The 16,155-nt window shown below is 42.5% G+C and overlaps 1 protein-coding gene across 1 annotated transcript in view; it reads left to right on the plus strand.

Moving 5' to 3' along the window:
* Positions 1–3,189: 3,189 nt before the first annotated feature.
* LOC144722428 (growth arrest-specific protein 7-like) overlaps positions 3,190–16,155 on the plus strand; it is a 37,568-nt gene continuing 24,602 nt past the window's right edge. Inside the window, exon 1 of the mRNA XM_078600684.1 lies at positions 3,190–3,561. Coding sequence (XP_078456810.1) covers positions 3,382–3,561 — 180 coding nt within the window. The 5' untranslated portion in view covers positions 3,190–3,381. The remainder of the gene's footprint in view (positions 3,562–16,155) is intronic.

The raw sequence follows: 16,155 nt of genomic DNA on the forward strand, positions 1-16,155 counted from the left end.
AACAGTCGTGTGTCAAGCTCATAACAAGGCAGTGACGGATTATCCTCAGATCAACAGTAGCTACACATGCTACGGGCCCCGCACGTTCACGGGCCCCGCGCTAAATGCTTTCAAGCTATCCATTCCGGTTCAGTGATTCTGCACTTGCTCTATTACTCTAGTACTATACTGCCTTCAACTTTTATGAACGACTAGGTGTTTAAGGTTAGCGATTTGTCGTATTATCTGGCTTATAGCAAATAAAAAATACAATTACTTTACTATGCAAGTAAAACATTTGTGTTTTAACATTTTACGTATTTAAAAAAAAATAGGGCCCCTGTATAACATATTCTACAGGCCCCACACCAACTTAATCCGGCACTGTAACAAGGGGGTCGGAAGTGTGTCTCATCACAAACTGTCGACCGCTCACTGGGTTCTGCGTCTACTTAAGTCCACGGGTGATTGCAGGTGCATTTCTCACCGGTGACAACTTGTCAGAAACAGACCTCTTCCATACACGACATCTTTTAGTCACGGGCCTCTCTCGGCGTTTCCACCACCAATATTCAGCAGCATTGTTAAGTAAGCAAGCTGTGGACCGGTCTCGACTTTCTGCCCTGTGGATCGCCTTGCTGCAGTCAACGAAAGGCGACTGATGGTTTCCTACTTTGTAATGCGTGCCATGTTAGTTTCAGCATGAAATCAGTCTCAATATTACAACAACAAAACACACTTTGTTTAAGGTCATATTGTAACATTTCTTTCCCTGCGAAAACATACCACTCATATTCACATTCTCAACAAACAAATATTTTATCGACGGCCACCAAGGGAAAACGTAAAGATTCTGAGTGGACAAACTCAAAAGTAAAGTCCTGTAATAGGCATTGCGGCCACGAGATGGCAGTGCAGTAAAGTCCATACGACAGGGTGGACCAGATGTCTTGTGACCCACATTTTATTTAAAAAAAAACTTCATTTATATTTTAAAAAATAGCGTTTATTTAAAACAGAAACGAACATGCAAATTAGGAAAAAATGTGAAGGGTCAATCAATTTGGGGGTCACAAGACATCTGGACCACCCTTTCCATCTCTCCCCCACACACATACACACACAACCACCAACCCGCACTAATCAGCGTGCGGTGAAGTATGATCAAATATATCCACCCTCAGGGTGAAACGCAAGGCGTGGGGGACGTAGCACCCCCCCCCCCTCTCTAAATCCGATCACTGACAAAAGGAACATACACACTGTCAAATCAATTTTACAGCGTGGTCCAGATGTCTTGTGACCCGCCATTTAGTTTTCTGAAACTTCATACATTTCTAGCAGTAGGGTTTATTTAAAACAGAATCGAACATGCAAAGACGATTAAAAAAATGTTGGTGGTGGTTGTGGTTGGTGGTGGTTGAGGTTGGTGGTGGTTGTGGTTGGTGGTGGTGGTTGTGGTTGGTGGTGGTGGTTGGTGGTGGTTGTGGTTGGTGGTGGTTGTGGTTGGTGGTGGTTGGTGGTGGTTGTGGTTGGTGGTGGTTGTGGTTGGTGGTGGTTGGTGGTGGTTGTGGTTGGTGGTGGTTGTCGTTGGTGGAGGTGGTTGGTGGTGGTTGTGGTTGGTGGTGGTTGTGGTTGGTGGGTGGTGGTGGTGGTTGTGGTTGGTGGTGGTTGTGGTTGGTGGTGGTGGTTGGTGGTGGTTGTGGTTGGTGGTGGTTGTGGTTGGTGGTGGTTGTGGTTGGTGGTGGTGGTGCCCCACCACTTCTCACACGCAGGGGAGACATTGCACGACACGAGGGATCACGCACACTGCTGTTCCACAGGCGGTGAGGTGGAGTGAAACACCGCGCATCGCACCTTGATCGCACAAATAACAACAACAATAACAACAACACCACGTGCACTCGTTATTGACGGTGATCATCACATGCGTACAGCATCGCTGGTCACAACAGTGGTCGCCACGCTACAGTCGTCGTCAAACTAGTCACGGCGATCATCATCACATCACACACACACTGATCACACACACACACTGATCACACACACACTACACACACACACCACACACACTACAAACACACCACACACACTACACACATACCACACACACACACACAATACACACACACCACACACTAAACACACACTACACACACACTGCACACACACACTACACACACTACACACATACCACACACACTGATCTCACACACACTACACACACACACTACACACACACACTACACACACACACCACACACACACACCACACACACACCACACACACTACACTACACACACTACACACACACTACACACACCACACACTACACTACACACACACCACACACACACACCACACACACACACCACACACACCACACACACACTACACACACCACACACACACACCACACACACACCACACACACACTACACACACACTACACACACACACTACACACACCACACACACACCACACACACACCACACACACACCCCACACACACACACCACACACACTACACACACACACTACACACACACACTACACACACACACTACACACACACTGCACACACACACTACACACACTACACACACACTACACACATACCACACACACACACAATACACACACACCACACACTACACACACACTACACACACACTGCACACACACACTACACACACTACACACACACTACACACATACCACACACACACTACACACACTACACACACACTGATCTCACACACACTACACACACACACTACACACACACACTACACACACACACTACACACACACACTACACACACACACCCCACACACACACACCACACACACACTACACATACACACTACACACACCACACACACTACACACATACCACACACACACACTCCACACACACACCACACACACACTACACACACACACTACACACACACACCACACACACACCACACACACACTACACACCACACACACACTACACAGTACACACACCACACACACACCACACACACACCACACACACACTACACACACACACTACACACACACACTACACACACACACTACACACACACACTACACACACACACTACACACACACACCACACACACACTACACACACGTGAGCGAGACGGACACTGGGTAGCCGCGCCTCCTAGCCGCTGGGAGAGCCCCCCGGGTCTCAGTCTGCAGCGAGCGGCATCAGCAGCAGCTGCATCGCACTCAACTCCTGCGCCACTCTCAAGGTTGTGTTGTTGTTCGTGTTGCAAGCAGGCCGATGCCACTGTCTACTTGGCTGATCGATTTCGAGTAAACAACAACAACAACAACAACAAGAACAAAAAGGATACATTAACCAACGCCACAAAAGGGCCATGGCTGGCACAATGTGCGTGGCAATGTACCAGTACACGGGCGATAGAAATCAGCAAGGATTGAGTTTTGGAGCAGGAGACACAGTCCGCGTGTTCCACACCACGGAGGATGGCTGGTGGGAGGGCGAGAAGGACGGCATCCGTGGCTGGTTCCCTGCGAGCTACGTGCACATCTTGGAGGTAAATTGAGCCCAGAATGAGTGGGGCATTGTAGCTACAACGTGGATGGGGTGGTGTGGTGTGGTGCTGAGTCCACCGTGAATGGTGATGAGAACGACGGACACGGGCGTTTGGAACTCCGTTGGTAAAACCTTGCCTGCCCCTGGCACCGTCGAATGCAGGCCAGTGTGTTTAACTTGTGAGTGTTTAAGCCGTGTATTTACGTGATATAATCCCCCCCCAAAAAGCCTGTTTTATATTATGGATTATATTGGTCGCGAAAGGCTAAAACGTGTTAAGCCGTGCGGTGTTGTATGTCATGTTTTGTATACATGCAGATGTCGGGGAAGACTGAAGCAACATTGAAGTTTCGTCCTTTGCCACTGAACATTTTTAATTCACCATGCCAACCAACGTTGCAATGTTCTTTTCTTAAATTGTATTTTTGAGAAGCTATTCTGCTTCCTTTGTGATCCAATTATCACCGCTATGGATACACGTTGAGCAGCATCTCTCCCCCAAAGGGCTGGCAGTTTTGAAGTATTCCTAACGTGCAATTGCTGTGGAGATGGTGTCCGACAATACTGATGCATCTCATCTTACTCGCATGCACCGTCTGCCTGAAACGTTATTGTGTTTGTTGTTTGCCCAGGGAAGTTTTCCAGTCTCGTGGCTTTTTCAGGAAAGGGGCTTGCCAAGTTTCGTCGCAGTAGGAGGGCGATGATTGAGATGCAGTTTTACAATTGAGTACATTTTCGAGTACTGTTTTCTTTTCAAATGTAGTAACAAAAAATTGTACCGTGAAGCTGGCGAAACAATGGGCCTACTATTTGTTTTTTTCTGGTAAAGTCACATAGGTAAAAAATTAAAATAAATTAAATCACGACGTTTCGAGCGTCGTGATTTTAAATTTTTTAAATTTTTTATCTACGTGACTTTACCGAAAAAAACAAAGAGTATGAATCCTTGCAGTCACGAAAACTTCAAATCTAGAATGGGCCTACTCTTGCGACTGCCATCACATACTCTTTAACGTTCACTTGTGAAGGAGACGGGGCGTATTTTTGTTACGGTTAATAACACCCAGTGTATTCACCAGGGCAGCCGCTGGAATTGAACCGTGAACCTTTTCAACAGTGGCGAACGTGCCAGGCCATTGTCACCTCTTTAAAAATAATGAAATTCTGACCCAAAGTTTAGACTTTTAGTTGTAAACATTCGAAGTCAAGCTCCAGCCTACTTAACGTGTTTTATAAGTAGTTCTACAGAATTGACACATATACGACATTTGTAATTATGAAAGTGACAATTGCGGTCTTCTTCTTCTTGGTTCTTTCGGTAAAGTCACATAATTGCGGTCTTCACGAAATATGTAATTCGTTGAACTTGCCATTTGCTGAACTTGTCATTTGCTAAGTGAATCATCGATAGTTGCCATTCCAGTCAACAGATAATATTGATCATTAACACTTCAATTAAAAGTAAAAATGGCATCTTCATGACCACTAACAAATAGGCAACAATATTCTCTTTTTGATTCAAAGCTTTCTTGACTGCAGGGATTCATATTCTTGGTTTTTTCAATAAAGTCACGTAGAAGGGAAGTAATACAATAAATAAAATACAAAACAATAAAATTCTCACGACGTTTCGACTGCAACATAAGCAATCATCATCAGGCGTGAAATCCACAGCACTTTTTTTATTTTCTTGCTGTGGATTTCACACCTGATGATGATTGCTTGTGTTGCAGTCGAAACGTCGTGAGAATTGTATTGTTTTATATTTTAATTATTTTATTATTTCCCTTCTACGTGACTTTACCGAAAGAACAAAGATTACTAACAATATTCTCTTCTGATATTTATTTTGACATATATGGGGTGTATACCAGGCTTACATGTCATGGGTATCAGTAGTGCACCTTAAATAATGTAGCAAAGCGATGCGCATATTTCAAGAGGCGATAGTGTATCGTGCAATGATGTTGTTCTTGTCTCAGGGTGGTTTGCCCGTGGGCACTGCAGCACGTGGCTTGTGGCCCTTCCCAGAAACATACACGAATGTTGCCATTCCAGTCGTATGGGGCACGTCACTCACTTGTTATGCCTTTACTTCGTTGTTAGTAAAAATGTACTAATATAGAGGCCAAGGGCATGATGTCACGGTACAGTATTAGCTTGTTAAGAGTAATTTTAATAATTTATTATAGCCGTTTGAGTAAATTAATATATGTTGTAAATTACAGCCCTTTATATTCTTAGGTTTTTTTCCGGTAAAGTCACGTAGGTAAAAAATTAAAATTAATAAAAGTAAAATAAAATAAAAATAACGACGTTTCGGAGGCAACACAAGCTTCCGTATCAAGTGATACAGCTATCGTGCTGTGACGGTTCCACCTGAAGAAGCTTGTGTTGCCTCCGAAACGTCGTGATTTTTATTTTATTTTACTTTTATTAATTGTAATTTTTTACCTACGTGACTTAACCGAAAAACCCTAAGAATATGAATCCTTGCAGTCACGAAAGCTTCAAATCTAGAATTACAGCCCTTTGTCATTTCACTGCGTTCTGGATTAAGGTCACCCTATATGCCGTGACCATACCTGACTACACTGGTAAAGGGAGTGCCCACGACTGGTCCAGGTACCACTCTCAACACTGATGTTGGCCATGGTCAGTAATCAAACTCAAGTCTCCCACGGTTTCTAGTGTAGTGGGTAAATCGCTGCTGATGCCACTGCGATCCATTGTATCTTTACAATTCCAGGATTAGACATTGCTCACTGTTTGGCCACGGTTCAACATTGTTTTTCTGATGTCAGCTCAAAAATATTTTTTTTGTCTAGAAGCCAGACTTCTTAAATGAATGTTTCTGCATGAATAATGCATACCCTTGCGCACAAACCTGCAAGCACACACACACAGATGGAGGAAATGCATCCTGATGACTCATGCAAATGTGGTAGTAAAAAGCCCATTCATAGATTCCCCCCCCCCCTCCTCAGGCTTTTAACACAAAGATACAAATACAGAGTTCCTCCATATTATATAGTATGTTTTGGGTTAGATCGCGTAAAAATATAAATGTGTCGTTTAACCCGCCATCATCCAACACAGCCAATTAGTAAGGTTTGTCACGTAAACAGAACATGCCAATTCGTTACTAGTACAGCACACCGGTGTGTGGGAGAACATTGACAATCTGAGTACGACGTTTCGCCAGTAATTACAACCAGCTTCATCAGGCGACAGCCAGCTCCTGTTATGGGGTGAACTTCGTGTACCTTTATCCGTGAGGTTGCCACCAAAGTGACTTCACTTTTCCTGCAAAAGAAATGTTGGATAATAGCCATTCTGCAAAGGAGGATGGGTAAAAACTTAGTTAATCGCAGATATTAAGAACAGGATTGTGTGTATAAGAGGACTTTCCATAATAGTTTAATCCCGTGAAAGAATGTAAACAAATTGTTTAAGGCAGCTGACAAGCATGACAACAGCCACGGTCTAAATCAAAACATTTGCGATGGTTTTCGTCAAGCCTATTCATACATTTTTACTTCCAAAAACTCAACTTTGGTCGGAATTGATTTAAGATGCGGTTAAGAGGCCAAGTGATTTCGTAATTGAGGGGCGTCGACTGAAAATTACGACAGGCCACATCCATGATTCGTAAATAATACTGCATGCATGTACCTGTATTTTGTACAAGAGAAACATAGCATATCATTGACAATTTTTTTTTCTAAAATACATAAATGCACATGCTATATGTGCGCAACCAGTCGTGAAGTGAGATGTAATATTTTGTCATGAAGTAACTTTGTATACTGTTTGCATATGCGGGCAGATTTACAACACGAGATTACTCATTGTCAAAAGCATATCCTGTAAGAACGGCGTATGTATGTTGCCCTTATTAAGTATTTCAATTGACACACACGAATGTGTTGACGCGTACGAGTCTGCCTTGCTGAAGGTTGTAAAAGAATTTGGATGAAGAAGATCGTTCGCTATCAAATACGGATATGCCTCTTTTCGGCTTGTAAAGCAAAACAGTTACAGTGGTCACCTAAGAAAACGAAATAACAAAACTACAAAGCTATCAGTCACGTCTGCTGTTCTCTGCGGGAGATTTGTAAAAGAAAGAACTGCTACGTGTACAGTATACCCCTTATTCTGTCAGGCGATGAGGATTTGTGTAGAAAGAGAAGCAAAATAAAAAAAGAGAATATTCGAATCAGCTTAAGATTCATCCTGACTATGCGTCAAGGAAGGCCACATATAAGTTGGCTGACCTGGAATAAATTGTCCCCAATTATTCCACTACAGGAGATTGTAGGTACAGCAATTACCACTGAAGGGTAGAGACAACAATCGAGATCCTTACCCCGACTTCCCTTCCCCCACGCAATAGAATGAAGCTCATTCCCGTAAAGTCTCTCTCGCTAATGGGTTTAATCGGGCACAGCAGTGATTTTCAAACCGAGTTGACGAGGGTGAAGCCCCCCTTTTTCGCTCTGAAGTCTGGAATGAAATCCACAACAGCACAATGGTTAAACCTTTCAGGGTACTAGCCACGACTCCAACAATGTAATGAACATTTTTTTTAAATGCAAATAAAACTCAGAAAGACATTATTCTTTTTGGCAGGACTCTTATATGTCGGAAACAGGAATCCTAACGTTAGGACTCATGTCATAAATGAGTCAGGGGTGGGGTGAATCATATACAGTACTTAAAATTATAAAGTTACCCAATTTGTATTTTCTCTAGAGACCTCATGATGAAAAATGTCTGGTCGTATGTATTCGAGAACACTTTTTTTTGTGGAAATCCATACTTTAAGGAATGTCCATGTATCATTCCTTTATTCCCACAGAAACCACCAAAACAACGGCAGGAAACACAAGGTATTCCTGGAACGTGGGAGTGTTTTAAGTGCAGACAATTGTGGAACATGCTTAGTTTGCAAATGAATGGGCAACAAACAAAGACGTCGAAATGTGCTGCTGCTTGCTTGCCATTGTAAACCTGTTTTAGTGATATACAAACAGGTCCTGCTGGGAAAAAGAAAGCCCCCACTCAGAGTTGTAAGCGTAGAGTAAATATGTATTCTTGAGTGGCAGTTTAAATTCATGACAGTGAAAAGTGTCTAAGTTACCCCCATAGAACATCCTGCAAGAGATGTATTCCCTTGCTGGTGTTACTACAGGTGTAGTGATAGGTTTTTACCCTTTCAACTGGTACAACAAAAAAAAACGAACACCTTTATACAAGGGATCATGTTTGCAATAACCACAACACAAGCAGTCAAAATGCAAACAAAAATAAACAACTCTGATAATGATAATAATATGCACTGTCCTTGAAGTTGATTGGTCCACACCCGAGACAGCTTTTCTTAGAGCCTAGTCTCCATTGGTGTTGGACCAGATGACGCCAAAAGGCGTACAACTCAAAGACAGCGCACTATCAGAGTATTGAGAGCTCGGGGTAAGTAAGCATTTACACTATGAGACCTCCTTTACCAGTGGCAAAATATAGTGATAGGTTTTTACCATTTCAACTGGTACAAAAAAAACAACTACTGTGTTTCTACAGGTGCTTGTTTTCATTACTATTTTAGAGGCTGATTGATAGTTTATGTGATCCACGGCTTGGTCATGCAAATGTAGTTCCAGGAAATCATCACATTATTTACTTATTTATGCAGGCGAGCCACACCTAGTCCGTATCACTCTACTACGCGCGCGAGGGGGCAACTCTATCCCCATACAGATGGAAACAGATGGCGACTAGTCCACTTGATTCACGACTGTACTGCCATTTCCTGGGTATGGGAGCTTCACAACATTCGTGTGATCCACCGACCTTTGCCTCCACAGCGCTGGGATGACATGCCCAAGTGTATGGCGCTGGTGGCACACTCTCTGCAGCAAGGACTATTTCTATAACCGTGCTTTCATTTATTTATTGGAAACGTTTAGCTGTGGGGGGGGGAAATAAAAACAACCCCACTAGTGCACAAGGATGTCATTGGTTTGAGCGGAGATGATTTATCGCGGTGTTTGTTTGTGCAACACATCCTACTGAGGTTAAAACCGTCACACACACACAAAAAACCACACATTAAAAAAAAATACAAGAATCTCGACCACAAAACCAGGTACCGTATATTACTTTAACAGACTGGCCAAAACTCTCCGGAATTCCTACAGTCAGTATGCTACTAAATATGTGCATATGTCAAATATCCAACTACTGTAATGGTCTCTTCTGCCCCACCTCTGGCCCATTTCCCCAAGAGCAGATTCTTATGAAAGCTAATAAAGTGTAGACGATACAGTACCGTACCATACTGTAATATACAGGATGTCCATAATAAAGGTATGATCTATTTCTAAAGAAATATACTTAGCAGCTTGAACGAGGTTGATACAAAAAAAGATGCACACACACTTGGTATAGTGTGAAGATATTATCTTTTGAGTTTAATCCCTCCAAACCGGCTTTGTATTCCTTATTGTGTTGGCAACACACACAGCATTGAGATTTGAGAGTTCCAGGCATTTGCTAAGCATGGTGTGATTATCTTCTTGGTTCTTTCGGTAAAGTCACGTAGAATGGAAATAATAAAATAATACAAATAAAACACCTAAAGAACCAAGAAGATGAATCCCTGCAGTCACGAAAGCTTTAAATCGAAACATGGTGTGATTACTCATATTCTTAGATTTTTTTCGGTAAAGTCACGTAGGTAAAAAATAAAATAAATGAAAACAACTAAATTAAATCACGACGTTTCGGGCGCAACACAAGCGTCCATCATTAGGTGGGGACAACCACAGCGAGAGAACATGGTGTGATTGTTTCAGGCACTCCTGTTATACGGTGTTGAAGATCACTCGAGATTTGTTTGTATTCTGTCGTTTTTAGGAATAGACTTTACCTTCACATCACCCCAACATTCAACTGCACCCCACAAACTGCTGTATAATTATACATCTTTAACAATGGGTAACACCTTCCACGACGAACGCCTTGCGTATACAACCATTGTCACCCGAACAAAAGTTTAAATTGTGGTTCTTGCGTCGGCGTACAATAGAAATGTGATGCTCTCCATTCTCTGGGCACTCGTGAACGAGAGTGGGATTTCAATTAATTCATTGACACGTGCTGTTAAATCACTTGGTCACGGGTGGCTTTCTGGATATGCCCTGTGTACATGCTGGGGTCCCAGGGAGAGCAAGTGTAATGCTCTTGGATGTACAAGCTGTTAACAAGAGCCACCATTCCTGTGGCTTGCATGCTGTCTAATTTTTTTTTTGGAAGCACGATGTGAAATTTGATCCATTCAACAAGTAGTACATTTTGGATACATCTAGTGTAAGTTGTGCTACATCACAGCACCCGAGAGAGGGCAATGCTTTGAGTAGGCTTTCATCCAGCTGTCGATGATTATAGTTGAAAAGTCAAGATGGGGTGTGAATGTTTTTCACAAATACTGAATAGTGATACTTGCAATATTAAAAAAAACGGCGTCTGCCATTCGTGGCATCAACCTGTTAGTCACAGGACGCGTTCTGTCAGTGTGGCATGTTTTGTAAACAGCAGAAGTGCAAGGCCATTTAATGCCAAGAGGCTAAAATAATTGTTGGAAGGGGCCCCTCTTTCAGTTAACGCATCCCTCTTGAGGTAGCAGAAGTGATACAGAAAAGACACAATCGAGAGATGTAGTGAATTCAGAGAAATGTCGACGTATATGTGTCACGAGTAGAAAGATGCAGGCATGACAGAGGATGAGAGAGATTAATTTGATTTTTACATTCATTTGTTATAATTTTTTAGGATTTTAATTTTGGCTGGTTTTTGATGGACCTCTTTTTATGAATCCAAGGCCTCTTGCGCTGTTTGGGGACCTCAGTTGCTCCATAACGCTGCCACTAATTGTAAATACACGAGACAACAGAGATAGCTAATTGCTGTGCTCTACTGTTAATCAGATTAGAGAATTACTGTCATCGTATTCACGTGCTCCATCTCGTTTGCCAATTAACACAACCAATCGGTTTAAAAGATTGGAAAGACACAGAAAAAAATAATTGAGATGAAATTTTGGATGTTATTTATGTCCAAGTTTAAGTTAATTGTAGACGAAAAGTACAGCAATGTACCGTCATATTTTGAATATTAGTGTGGTGGTCATTACAGTGTAGCAAAAACTGTTTATAAATGGTTTATGGTCACATTTTGCTCCAATAAACACGAAGCGGTCATTTGTGGTGTACTGGAATGTTAATTAGCTACAAGCCTGCATGTGGCCGAGACCACACCGTGCACATAAATAGTGCAGTTGCCTAAAAATGTGACTTGTCGTAAATATGAAAACACTGCCTGCAGCCATAACCTTAACATCAGCCACTGAAAGGCAGCCGCGCCAACTGATGAATTATGCCGTAAGATAACGAACACGCTGATAAATTATACCGTGAGGTAATGGATTTGGGGATATTGGCAAAATGTTTAAAGGAAACCAAGCTATGCTCTCGTGACATACTGGGGATGTGTATGTACCACCAGGGCCGGATGAAGGTTCTTGTAGGCCACTTGGCACTGCTTTATCATAAGCCTTGGGTGGTGATGACTTTCTACATTTGGTACTGCCAATTGTATGTTGCTACTACCGCCGTTGTCTGTGCCCTCATTCGATGGGAGCGCGCTGTGTGCCGCAGATAAGAAGATGAAGATTTAATTTGAAACACTGTGCCTATCCTTGCTATATGAATATATTTATTCGTGAAGATATCTTGGTTACATTTTTTTGCTATCATGCAAACACAAAAAGCACGGTGAACATTTTTTTCGTCGGCCCTTTCGTTTTCGTAGGCCCTAGGCACATTGCCTAATGTGGCCTATCGGTTAATGTGGCCCTGTGTCCCGCCACTGTGCACTCGGGAATATTAATTTTCACACATAGCCGCGTGCATCAAGGTGTGATAAAAAAGAGAGCGGTGTTATGCTGTAGTTGTACAAAAGTGTAGTTGTTTTTTTGTGTGGCTTGTGTTCTTGCCATCAATATTTATCAGCAGGAAAAAAATACAGTGCTGTACTGTGTAGACAATTATTAAAGCGTTGTTTGAATATGAATAAGTACCGCACTTTTTATTTACACCAAACGTATGCCTTTTTGAGTTTATGTTGATGAAGACAACACTAGGGGTAAAGAAAGTTCAACGGTTGAGTTTTCTGGCTATTATAAAATTATAGTATCATGTAAAGCTTATGCAGTCCCTTTTTGCAGCAGCAATATTCAAGCATGATTTAGAATGAATAAGGTCGTACTCTAATTTTAAATTTTGTGCATTTACTCTCCAACACACCGGTGTGCTATACTAGTAACGGATTGGCGTGTTCCGTTTACGTGACAAACCTTACTAAATGGCTGTGCCGGGTGGTGGCGGGTTTAACGACACATTTATGTTTACGCGATCTAACCCAAAACACCTCTTATGGATTAATAAGGTGGTACAACTGTGTATAGTAAGCAACATTTGTCCCTATTAGAGTTGGTTATATCTAATCTGTAAGTTAATTTACATTGGTTGTTATAATGACTATCATCAGAACATCTCAAGTGGTTTATTATTTTCTCCATTTATATATGTACGCATTTTTTATCTCCAGTTCTGTTTACTAGAAAACATTCCAATGTCCCTTTGAATAACTTTGACAGAAGCACTTTTCTCCTTCTCTGACTCCTCTAATAGTGTGGGCATGCTTACAATCACTGAGTTGATAGATGTGGTCGATTGTAGAGACACCTTACTGAACCTGGATTTGTCATGGAAATGGACTACAAGATTTCCTCTCACGTGACCATTCTCTACAAAAGTCGTTCTGTGCTTTTATTTATTGGAAACGCTTAGCTGGTGGAAAACTCCAACTTGTAAAATTTTGACACACAGGTGCTTTTTGGACGAGGATGTCATTGGTTCGAGTGGACATGATTTATCGCAGTGTTTGTGCAAACCGTCATACTCGGGTTTAAACCATCAATGGGAGTTGTTTGATAATGTTCATTCGTTAGTTTCTCAGTCTGCTTGTCCTGGTGAGGGTCGCTGCTATACACTACACTATACACTACCATACACAGACTCTAGCTCTCCTTGGGGAATTCCCAGGTGTTCCCAGGCCAGCCGAGCGACATCGTCCCGCCAGCGTGTCCTGGGTTAGCCCCGGGGTCTTGGCTCAGTGGGACGTGCTACCAGGTGCCCGAACCACCTCAACTGGCTCGGTCCGGAGGAGCAGCGGCTCGACCCTGAGGCTCTCCCGGATTATCGAGCTCCTCGACCGATCACGGAGAGTGGCGAGCCCGGCAACCATGTGGAGAACTTGATAATCAAAATCAACAAATTAATATTGCTCAGGAAGAAATATTTGTTTTCATGAGCGTAACCCAAAAAACTTTTATTATGGATAACATGATCGCGAAAGCCTCCGTGTTAATCGAAGTAGTGTATATTACCTCCTGTGTGACGTGAATAGGAAACGCGGGTATTGACAGCGAATGGAACACGAGCGCAAAGACGCATGGTTGAGGTGTGAGTTTGGAATTACTGTACAGAGAGGCTTTCGGAAAGGAACACATAAGGCGATATTGACTGCTACGAGAGGTAATTCAGGCTTGGGCAGGACACGTCGTGGCTAAGGGGGGGGGGGGGACGATGGCCTGTGCCCAGAGACCAACGGTGCTTTGGCAGCCCAAGGAAAGCGCACACGCCTGAGTGAATGTCCACTGCGGATATGCGGCGATGAAGTCAACCCTCATGCCAGAGCTCTGCAGACTGTCAGACCGTAATACTTAGAAATGGCGCAGGCCTTCATCTAGAAGTGGACAGGTCATGGCTCATGGTGATGCCATCCATAAGACAAATTACTTTAGTATGAGATCCCCATGGTTAGGATGTTTACCTTGCAGTAATTCACGGGTGTATGTTACGACTTTGCCTTTCCACTCATACACTGTATGTTGGATAGACCATAAAACTATCTGAGCTTCCAACATTTAAAAATGCCTCATTAAGTTGTGATGTGTGTGATATGATTACTGTCACTCATTAAATAATTTGCCGTATAAATTACGCATATTGCAATAATTGCAGCCCTTTGTTCATCATCCCCTATTGGATGAAGGCCTCCCAATGCCTTATTAGCCATGGGAGGTGTTTTGACCATACATCATCACGTTGTTTCAGGGAGTGTTGATGGGGAGCAATTAGCGAGCAGTTATCAAGACTGGCATGGCATCCGAGTGCTTGGTGTTGCTCATACCATGTCCGCCCGCCCGCCTTCATTGAAAACCAAATCCACCTAGGGGAGGCCCAAAACCGATGAAGCTATCACTCGTCACTCATATTAACCATGGTTGGGAATATAATTTGGCTTATATGTTTCATAGCACATTGTACTAACCATTACACCACCACCACTACATCCACCATGTGTTAACAATACGACTGTTGGTGCATTGATTTTCGTGTTTTTTTATGTTTATATTCTCCCAAGTCTGTTATGGAAATTTATTTTGTATCAATGGGCTTTAATCTGTTTTTAAATTAAGCTTTTAATGAATACAGCAAAATAAATATGCAACTTAAGCGGATAAGGCTGCGACAGAGGAAGAGATGTATGCCCTACACTTGATTTTAGTCATTTCATACTTTTCTGATGGCTGTTTATGTGGGGCTGGTTACTTGGGTAGCAATGCACCTTGTATTAAGTCCAGGTTTATAACAAAGACAACTTCGAAAATGCATTTAAAACGGCGTTTGCAATTCTTGATCTGCTCAAAATTTAATTTGTGATTAATAAAAAAAAATGCTGTACTTGCATACATCAGCGTCATCCAGTGCCTTCACGTGGAACCCAAGGAAGGAACTGGTTCGGGTTTGCTGCATATATTACCTCGATTTGGATTTACTGCTGCTGGTTCTGCCCCCCCCCAAAAAAACAACATCAAAAAGGGACAGGTTGTCATTATTTTCCTGTTTGTCATTCACGACCAAAGAATATCTGGTTGGCGAAGGATGATGGGAAAACTTGTGAGCCTAACGGACAAAAAAAATTGGCAAGTAATTGCCACATTCCAATGGGTATAATCCATGCCCAAACCGTTTGCAATTCTGCACAATAGACTTTGTCTCTTTGTGTCCAAATCTTGTGGTGGGTAGTCGTTATGCCGCAAGCCCCCCTGTTGAACAACACATGCAGCGCATTTCCCTGCTCTTGAAACTGACAAAAAAATGAATTATATAATTGTCTCTTGTTAAATATAAAACTCGTTTTTGCATCTAAGTGGGGCCCAGCCTTTGAATGTGTACTCAATGGCCCATTTCGCTTGTGTTTGACAGTATCACATGGCCCTGAACATAATGGCTGCATACTTTTTGACAGCCACTTAGCCATGCAGGCTGAATTTTAACACAGTCCAGCATGCTCATTATATGGCACACTGATTGATTGCATGTGATGTAAACTGCATGTACTTTACCCACCGAGGCTTAAGAGGATGTTTGCAAAATCAAATACTTTACTAAAAATAATCAACGTC

This window comes from Lampetra planeri, chromosome 1, assembly GCF_965212315.1.
Source record: "Lampetra planeri chromosome 1, kcLamPlan1.2.h2, whole genome shotgun sequence".
In the NCBI taxonomy this organism is placed as follows: Eukaryota; Metazoa; Chordata; class Hyperoartia; order Petromyzontiformes; family Petromyzontidae; genus Lampetra; species Lampetra planeri.